The sequence below is a fragment of the Monomorium pharaonis genome, chromosome 6, assembly GCF_013373865.1.
Source record: "Monomorium pharaonis isolate MP-MQ-018 chromosome 6, ASM1337386v2, whole genome shotgun sequence".
Lineage (NCBI taxonomy): Eukaryota > Metazoa > Arthropoda > Insecta > Hymenoptera > Formicidae > Monomorium > Monomorium pharaonis.
The window spans coordinates 14,655,082-14,665,919 of NC_050472.1; the positions used below are offsets into that span (position 1 = coordinate 14,655,082).

Sequence of the window (10,838 nt, forward strand, 5' to 3'; positions counted from 1 at the left end):
ACGAATACACAAACAAATAATTAACTAAAAATAAAAAATAATAAGGAATTGAAATAATTTCTAATTGTATTTATTTTTATTTATTTACTTATTAGTTTATTTAGTTATTTATTTCTCTATTTATTTATTAATTTGAATTTATTTACTTAATCATTCATTAACCTTTCGAGGTCACACTTCTTTTTTCTAACGTCGAGGTCACACTGGGTGGTTACCACCCATCGCCATTTTTAAAGTGCTATATTTATGAAATTATCAAAGATATGGTAATAAAAAAATTTATGGATAAACTTGAATGTTTAAAAAATGTATTCTGATATTATTTAGGCAAAAATCTAAAACCGTTAGTACCTAAAAAAATTTTTGAATCTTTCAACATTAGAAAAAAAAGGAGTATTTTAGTATACTGAAAAACAGATATTTTCATAGAAAAGTCATGTTACGATAGTATTTACTTAAGCGTCACTATTTTGTACGCCACGCAAAACCATTTTTTCCTCGCAAAATAGATTGCGGTCTATCGCGTGCACGCAATGTTAGAATGCGTTAATCTAACGTTACATTTTCAAGATCACTGTCCATTTTGTCCACAGATTGCTCTGAATCGCTTGAATATGATTCTTTGAATATGATTTTCCTCGACATCCGAATTAACATCGTTGAAATCATTACGTCCATTTTGTAAAAATCTTATATGGTCGCTGCCGTAAATTATAGACCATTATACTGCATATTATTATACTGCATAAAGAATAAATTAACATAAAGATTTTTAAAAAATTCTAGGCATAAGAATCTGTATTATATCATACTTTTACACTTTTTAGACCAAAAAATACAAAAATTTGAACTACTAAAAACACAAAAAACTTACACGGAGGTCACATGGGATGGCTACAACCCTACCTTGTCTTTGGACGACTGCCAAAAACAAACCAACGCGACTTTCAGTATAGTATAGTATAGTACAAGAGCATAGATAAAACCTTGAATTACCATTAAAAGGCGTTACTAATATTATTTTTTCTTAAATCGGAAAGATATAATGTGTTGAATTTAAGCGATGGGTGGTAACCACCTAGTGTGACCTCGAAGGGTTAATATAAAAAATAAAAATAAAGTTTTAAGTAAGGGAATATGTGATAAGCGCGTGGAGATTCTGTGGAGCCACATGGTAAGCTACGCTTCTGCATCGACCGCGCGCCGTTTGATTGATCAACTTTATTTATTAATAATTCAGTAAATAATAAATAGATAGATAGAGTTTATTCCGGGTTTTCCAAACGGAGTGCCGGAGTGTTTTGTGGGGTGCAACCAAACCCCGTACATCATTTCTTTTTTCTACTCTCTTACATATTCTACATTCTCTACAGCTTTTTTTACAATACATATATAATACAAATTTTTTCCTTTGTTTGTACGTATCTTCTTAACCTCCTACTCCTTCAGTCATGCTCCCTCTCCTCCTCTGGCCTCCTTTTTTCCTCCTTGCTCGTTCCTCTTCTTCTCCATCTGCCCCCCCCCCGTTTCTTCTCTTTGCCGCCTGTCTCTCTTTCTAATTTTTCCCTGACTCGCTCCTTTGCGCAATCCCTCTCTTCCTTCTTTCCTTCTGTCTCTATCTCTGCTTTCTTTTGCATCTTCTTTCTCCTTTCCTCCTTCTCCAGACTCGCGCTATAACAATTTCTTTTTTGCTCGTACGCATCCTCTCAACCTCCCACTCTCTCAATTGCTCTTCCTGTCCTCCTTTGATCTCCTTGTTCGTTCTTTCTTTTCCTTTCCTTCCGCTTCTCCCTTCGTTTCTCCTTTTGCCGCTTGTCTTTCTCCAATTTTTCCTTGATTTCCTCCTGCTTCTCCGCGCAACTCTTCTCCTCTCTTCCTCCTGTCTCTATCTTTGCTTTTTCTTGCATTTCTTTCTCCTTTCCTCCTTGCGATGTAACAATTTCTTCCTTCGCTCGTACGCATCCTCAATCTCCCACTCTTTCGATTGTACTTCCTGTCCTCTGGCCTCCACGGCTTCTCCCCTCCTCTTGGCCCTCTCCTGCCCCTTCATCCCCTTGACATCTTGCTCCTTTTCTTTCCCTCCTCTTACTCCTTTCTCTATCTCTTTCCGTCACGCATTGACGTCTCGATTGCACGATCCACTTCTGCCATTTGCCTTCCATACCGTCCGCTCTCCTGCCAAAAACGTTCTTTTCGTCTTCCCTTGTATTAACTCTTCTGCTTTTTATTTCTACTTTAACACTTTTGACCGCCGTGCTTCACCTCTCTCTTTCTCCACTTTACCGTATCCCTTTTCCCTGGCGAATCACGTGCCCAGGATCACAGCGTTCCCAAACACGCTACTGCCGTTACTTCTCTCAGTCCTGCCAACTGTTTCTCGGCCCTCTCACTCATTCACCAGCGCCATCTGCCTTCATTTTCTTAGGTACTGCTTTCGTACACCAGCGTTCTCCTCTTCTTCTCTGTAGTCTCACCATAGTATAACTAGTAGGAGCACTTTGAGGTTTTTTGAGGTTTTCATCGATCTCTTCTGCGCATCCGCCATGTCTTTGGGGGGAACCAATCGGACAATTTTTGTACATGTGATAGTGTTAAGTCTGACAGAGGGTTATACCAAGTCCCGAGAAGCCGACGAGTACAGACGTGTCTCATTTATATACCTGAATAAGTTGCTATTAGCGTATTTTTCTTTCGCCTTGCTTACATACTTTTTGAACATTTATTTCTCGAACATCCCTGTGGTCTATCTTCTTGTGGTACTAATATAATACAGGTTCCTTAAACAATTAATACGGATATTAATCCAAAAACATGGCGGAATACCACATGATCAAAGACAAAAAGATCAAAGTGCCGACAAGAAGTGCCCCTACTAGTTATACTATGGCCTGACCTTCACTCCATTTCTGCACCGTCATCTCCGTTTTATTCCGAATCTTTCTTCACTGTGGACTTCCTTCCTCGTAACTCCTCCGTCTTCCCTCTGTTTCCTCTAATGCCTTTTTGCTTCCTCTATCCGAATCTCCATATCTCCCATCTTCAAAATTCCTCAATACTCCCTTTTCCTCCTTTCATTCCAGAGCACACTCACCAGCGCCATTTTCGCGAGCCTTAATTCAGTAAATAATAATCTGAACCAAAATTAGTAAAGAAACTTTTAGTTTAAAATTTTACCCTCTTTTATTCTATAAAATAAAAATGATTTATTCTGGGACACCCTGTATACGTATTTTTACAAGCATCTCGTTTTGCGTGGAAAGTTGCAAACCCATGTGGTGCAGAGAACTCTTTATGTACACACACACACACACACACGCGCGCGCGCGCGCACGCACGCACACACGCACACACACACACACACACACACACACACACACAATTGTTTGCACGTGGGTTAGCGACTTGGACGGAGTGGTTGCGGGAGGAGGGGCCAAAGGCCCCCCGCGCGCGCGTGTGTGTATGTGTGTGTGTGTGTGTGTGTGTGCATGCGCGCACGTGTGTCCGTCCTCAATCGTATGGTGTCCAACCGTACGATATCCAATAATGCGGTGTCTAATCGTGCGGTGTCCAATAATGCGATGTTCAATTGTGCGGTGTCCAATTGTGTGGTATGTATATTTTACTAGTGTAATTCAATCATACGGTATCCAAATTTTCGGTGTCCAATCGTTACGTGTCTAAACGGAATACTCCCACTTGGACATCTGAACGTTAAAAACATGGAAGCGGCTAAACGCATGGATGAATTCGTTTAAATGATGTCATATTCGAAAGCGATACCGAATGTTTGGTTTATATAAAAGGGAAAATGACCAGAAACCTTTTCCCAAGGCGTCTAACGATTTTAGTCTAAAGATTGTAGTCATAGTCTCAGTAACTGACATTTTAAATGTGATACACTTTGACGTGTGTGGGTTTATGCGTGCTGAATCGCTGAGTGGGTTGAAGTATTTTGTTGAGTTTATAGATGACTGTTCTAGTTGGAGCAAGATACGTTTTTTAAAAAGCGAAGTTTTAGTTGCAATAAAGGAAGTCCTCGCTCTGTTTGAAATTCAGATTGGCAGAAAAGTAAAATGCATTCAATCCGACAATGGACGTAAGTACTTAAACAAATCGTCGAACGAATTTCTCAAAGAGCGTGGAACGTCTTATGGTGGCAGATAATTCGGAACAAAATAGCGTCGTGGAAAGACGTAATAGGACGATTGTTGAAATGGCTCGCTGCTTGCTTATCCAGTTTGAGACTATCTTTGTTTCTATGAGCTGAAGCGGTCAATGCAGTCAACTACATCTGAAATCATTGGCTGAAAAAGTCCTTTTAATGGACGAACTCCTTTCGAGATATGGCACGAAGAAACCTCCGATGTTCAGTTTAAGGCACGTGTCTACAGAGGAGAGTATAGCCGAATTTTTAACGAAGAGTCTCCCTAAGGCGAAACACGTGAAGTGTTTGAAGATGTCTGGGATGGTCAGAATTCCTGGAATCGAAGACAAAACAACTCGAGGGAGAGTGTTGAAGGTTTGAATGTCGCGCTTGTAAACGTGGCTTGTGATTGAGTCTACGTTCGGCGAGTCATTTTCCGGCAGAGACACTACTGCCCTCACGCATCAGTACTTATTCACAGAGACACGATGTTTATGTTACACGAGGAATGAGTTCGTGTATTCTTTTTATTATGAGTTGCATACACGAGTTTTATTAGTTGCAGTGCTGTTGTAAGTTATTTGTTGCCTCGCGTTCCTGTTTTTCTAATATATTTATTTGTAATATTTGTACAAATAATTATTTGTAAAATTAGATGTTCTAATTCATATGAACATTCATTTTCATAGTTGGCGGATTTTTTTCATATCATTACTTTTGTAGAGAAAATTAATCGTTTTTTTTTTTTAGAAAAGATTATTTTATTAAAATTTCATACATTTGTAGTAATAAATTATAATTATTTTGTACAACAATATATTTTTGAGAGCTTTTTTTGCCCGCGTATATTTGGCGCTTTTTTTTTAAAAAGATAATTTTGTTGTGATAATATTAAACATACATATCATATTTACATTATGAATTGGTGTAACATATAAGTTAATTAATCGCAGTTAAGTGAATAAAAAAATATGAAGAGATGTGTGTACTGTCGTGAATAACAAAACGGAATAAATATAAATAAAATAACAGCGAAATAAAAGAAATTATAGATATTCAGATACAATTGATGTGAAAAAGTTCCATGACTGCTTTGTTGTTGTCAAGCTTCAATTGGCTGGGTTAAGATGTTTAGATAAAAATTTTTTGTTTAATTGTGTAAAAAATAAAGACTAAAGTGATTTGTTCAAGTATGTTAAGTGATTGTGTTGTGTGTCCCAATTGTATAATTAGTGTCTCTTAAGAGTTTGTTAACGAGACTCTAATCTCGTTTGCTAATGGAAACTAAGTAAATCAAAACGTCCTGTTGATTTGAATTTGGTTAATAGAATTAAGAATGAATTATTTTTTACACTTTATTGTTTATTTTTGGCCTACTTTTATTTATTTGTATCTTTTTCAATGCTCGGTTTTTATCTTTTCTCTTACTTTTTTTAATTTATAAATAAAATATTAAATTTATTTAACCAGATTAAGTCTGACGAATCCTGTCGGCACACAGTTAAAAATAAAGCTAAGAAAATAAAATTTAATAAAAAATTATATCCATCACTAAGATTCGATGTAGACCGTTAGGCGATTTAAAACTCATTGATATGTTTAATATATTACGGTCGAAATAATGTACTAATATTGTTATTATACGTCGCCTAAAAAAAGACGTGCTTTAGGATATACTGTTATTGTGAGGAATAATACCATATGCCTCGGTGGTCGAATTGGCTAGGACGCTCGCACGGAATGATGAGAGATCCGGGTTTGAACCCCGGCTGAGGTATTATTTTTCGCAATAAATTAATTTACAGTTTTTTAGGGAAGGTAGGAAAGGGGACATTGTAAGATGCGCTTGAGCATCGAAATTTAGCTTAGTTACTGTGTCTTAAGTCTGACAAATTCTGTCGGCGTGCAGTTAAAAATAAAGCTAAAAAAATTAAATTTAATAAAAAAGAATTCTATCCATCACTAAGATCCGATGTAGACGTTAGGCGATTTAAAATTCATTGATATGTTTAATATATTACGGTCGAAATAATGTACTAATATTGTTATTTAACAATATTGCAATTGTTTTGTTATTTAGCGTAATCACATTTAAAAAAAGTATAACATTTTACTAATGTATTATAATATAATAGTAATATAATAATAATGTAATAGTGAACATTACTAGAGCATTAATAGGTATTCCTACTTATAGCATTAACAGGTATATTAAAATATTCAACTGTAATACTCAAAATTGAACACTAGTTAGATATTAACACTTTGATTAGTGGTTTACCCTTTGATTTAATTTTAATGCAACTTTTAACTAAATTACTTTATTTGTTTGTGTAACTTTTAATATAATAAAATTAATTTTAGAAGTTATTAACTGTTAACTTAATAGTTTAATAACATAGGCACACAAAAAATGAAAAATTGTCTGAACAAAATACTGTACTAGGCTATCTTTATGTATTTTGGCGTGTTGAACACGAATCTGATATCAGAATTGCCCCATCACCCACCATTTCTTTTTTTTTAATCAAAAATTTACTCTAAAAATCTTAAAAATTGCAATAATTGCTCTGTACGCGGAAAATGGTTATCTGAAATTTCCGGAATGTATGAAATAGTGAAATAATGGCACTTTTCTTTAGCACGTTGAAAAACAAACAAAAGGTCTTAACATGCAATGCGACACTGATTTACTCAAATTGATCTGTGATGATTTTATTAAATAATATTCTTTATGGTGCTTTCCTTCTCTCTTTCATTCCCCCCACTACGATTTCTTTGTGCCTGACACATTATCTACACCGCGAAATTGTTTGTCTCATTTCATCCTGCTTTTCGACATCAATAAAGTCAGAACGCTTATACATATACAATGTGACGATTTAACTTTAATTCAATCTGGTTCTCTATGTAAGTAGAAAAAATTGTTTAAGCTCTTTTTTAAATTGTTTCGGTATTGTTTGTTTTTTATTGACTTAATTTGTTTTTTTCGACTTAATTTGTTCAGTTGACTGTTGTTCCGGATTGAATTTAATCTTAAATGCCTCACAGTTTTGTATCCTGGCCCGAACATATGATAAAAATTTGATTTTATTATAATCGCGATTGGATAGCACTGAAGAGGACTCGAAATGTGAGTCAAAACGTTTGTGGACTTGATATACAATTTTATTGCACGTTCTATCTTTTATTTAACTGCGTTTATGTTGCAATGATGTTTATTCAATAAATTTTTGCACAATTACAACTAGTGCTGGCTCTTATTGGCGATATTTTCTCTTAACGTTTTTTAATATTTTAAAACTGTATTAATTTAATCTTGATTTTTTGTTACGATAGGATATAATTATTTATAAGTCTCATGTTCATCTTAAAATATTTTTTTGCGATTTATTTTACAGGTGCAATAATGGCGTTGGGTTGCGGTGATGGGTCAGTCAGACTCTTGGATCGAAGATTGCCTCCGGCAGAAGCGAGAATTATGACCTGGAGAGAACATACCGGTTGGGTATTAGGCACATTTTTAAAGCAATTTGATGGATCCGCACAACAACTATTGACTGGATCTTCTACAGGCGATATAAGAATTTTTGATCTTAGAAAAAATTCTTCTGTGAGCACGATTCAAGTACCACCGAGCATCGCGGCGTTGGCTGTGCACGAGATAGCTGACATTTTTGCTTGGTAAACACAATTAAAAATTATTTGTTTAATATTATTAAATTTATTGTCAATATAACTATGTGTTTACTATCAGTATAAACTAGAAAAACGTAGATTTTTTTTACTTTTTCTTTTTTAGCTTTGAAAATTATGAATTTTGCTGGAATTTTATTTGTACTCGAAGAAATTTTTTAAATTTTGTTTTTAAATTTAAATTCTGTTTTTCTTTATTTTTTTCTGATAAAATTTTCTTTTATCATTTTTTTCTTTATAATGTAAAATGTTAACAATTAATTAACAATAAGTATGACATTTATGTATATTTATGTACATTTATGTATATTTTTATGTAACTCATGAGTTCATCGAATTATTTTTAGTCCTAAGTGAACAAAAACACAATTTGACTAACATTTTGATTCAAAGTTAAATACAGAAGAATTAAATTTAAAGATAAACGTAATAAAGTCAACATCAACAAATACATTAAATAGTTTTATTTAAAAAAACAGTGAATAAAAGACACAACATCAATCTAAATTACCGTTGTGTATTTAATCTTTTGAATATTGTGTTTGTGATAAATTAAATTCGCGAATAGATCATTATTATGCCATTTAATTTATATTATTTTTTCAGGTTACTTTATCAAGTTTAATAATCAAATGTCTTTTTTGTATGATTAAAGAACATTAAGTAATAATAAAATAAATTATCTTTATGTTTAAAAATAAATTTATTTCAAATCTGCATTAAACTCCTTAAATTAAATTTGTTAATTTTATTTGAAATTTTAAATACATTTCAAAAACTAAGAACTCTCAATAAAATTTGCGTAAATATCCTGCCGTAGTATAATATAGTAGATCAACTATAATTTTTTTTATTATTTTAACGATCTCATTTTTCTTTTATATTCTGTTAGAAAAAAATTGTTTTTGTTTTTAGTGGCACCACGAATCATTGTATTAGTGTTTGCAATACATCGGGACAACACCTCAATACGATAAAATTTCATGAAGGATTTATGGGTACACGTCTTAGTCCGGTAAGCTGTCTGAGTTTCCATCCATACCGAGTGGCTTTGGCGGCCGGTTTTGTGGACAGTACTTTCACGGTGTATGAGACACGCAGATGACTATTAGAGATAGAACTCGTGTAAAATTTCTGTAGAATTTTGTAAATTTATAAAAGCGCCTGCACATTTTTATTTGCGTTTGCCCTTGTGCGTTGTAATATTATCGATGAAATTATAGCTTTTTTGCTTCTCCCTGATGTTTCTGCGGGAGAATTACGAAAATAATTCCTGTGATGATCATAAAGCAGCCTTCCTTCCTTCTATTTTTTTGTGCTAGAAAAATCGACGCTCTGTCCGCTATTTCACAAAGGATGGAAAGAAAACATTAATTGTAGCTTTTGTGTGATAAAATAAGAATGAGGTTTTTTTAATCAAAGTATTTCGAGGCGACCAAAGAATAATGTACGATTGACTATCGCATGACTCTTATGCATAAGATAGGCAACTGTTGACGGAATTTTGGTGTCCCGGAAAATGCTGATGCGTAATAATATATATGTGCATTGTGATAAAAGATTAATGCGAGTTTATGTAAAAACGAGAAAAAAATTAATGATCCATATACGATAGATCCATATACGGAGATAATTGCGACTATTGTGCCATGTAATATCTCTTTCAGAAATTAAGCTGTTTCTATACGGATCTTGATGTAACGAAGATATTTTAATTACTGAATCACGGTATGGCTGTGTAAATACAGCTTGCATTATAAGCATTTTTATAAGCTACGTAGGTGATAATTATCACTCGAGTGAGTATGTCAATATTGTTTGTTGATATATGTAATATAATATCTTGCATTTTTAAATATTATTTCTACCATACGCGCGCGCGCGCACGCGCACACACACACACACACACACACACACACACACACACACACTCTCTCTCTCTCTCTCTCTCTCTCTCTCTCTCTCTCTCTCTCTCTCTCACTCTCTCTCTCTCTCTCTCACTCTCACTCTCACTCTCATTCTCACTCTCTTTCTCTTTCACGTGCGCGCGCGTTTCTAAAATAACGTAATTCCATTCTGAATAATTTTAACCATTATCGATATCGTACAAATTTTGCTTAGATAAATATAATTTTGTAAGCAATAGAAGTTGCGAGAAAAAAATTATTTGTTATATTTATATGTTTATTTAATGTGGCAATATTAGCTAAAAACCGTGTATATCGTGCAATATTTGTAGATCAATATTCATTGATCTAGATATATGCAACTAGGAAGATTTTTTTCAATTATAATTCATAGAGTATTTACTACTGAGAAAAACTGAGAAAACCTGAAATTTTTTACTTTTAAAAATAAAGTTTCACAGGATTTTATTGATATTTAGAGAAGTTTTTGGAATTTTATGTTAAAATTTTTTTCTGATACTAATTATTTCTTCGATTTTTTTTTGATAATTTAATTTTGATTAACAATAATAAATATGATATATACTTTGATGTACATTTTCGTGTAAGACACAAGTTTTTGTAAAAAATAGTACCAATAAGCCGTTCTAAATTGGTGTATTTAATAATTTTTTTGTATTTTGCACTTTTTGGCTAGATTTGCGCATTACAAACAAATCGCTATATACATACTATATTTAGCTATATTATTTTCTAACATTTGTATACTTTTTTAAATTTAACATTCGAAACTTAAGTAATTTTTTTTGTGATTATTTGATTAAGAAACACATGTTATAAAAAGTATAAATAAATTAATGAAACAAATTTATTTCAAAGTCGTATGAAAGATGTTTCTTTGTTACCTGGAATTTTGAATAAAATTTCTGTAAATCAGGATTTCTCAAGAAACTTTTGCAGCGTCAATAAATACCTTACTGTATAATGTAAACACATATAAAAATGAACAAGCATGAAAATCATATAATAGAAGAGAAGAGTGGAAGGTACATAATATTTTTTATATTAATTGTGCAACCTCTAATTTATTA

At 33.3% G+C, this 10,838-nt stretch overlaps 1 protein-coding gene across 3 annotated transcripts in view; it reads left to right on the plus strand.

The window, feature by feature from the left end:
- Window positions 1-9,434, plus strand: part of LOC105835795 (regulatory-associated protein of mTOR) — a 134,323-nt gene extending 124,889 nt beyond the window's left edge. For 2 of the 3 annotated variants that reach the window (XM_036288885.1, XM_036288887.1), the window contains 2 exons: window positions 7,546-7,828; window positions 8,756-9,434. In XM_036288885.1, coding sequence (XP_036144778.1) covers window positions 7,546-7,828; window positions 8,756-8,945 — 473 coding nt within the window. In that variant the 3' untranslated portion in view covers window positions 8,946-9,434. The remainder of the gene's footprint in view (window positions 1-7,545; window positions 7,829-8,755) is intronic. The other variant, XM_036288886.1, reaches the window with a different exon arrangement.
- Window positions 9,435-10,838: the final 1,404 nt, after the last annotated feature.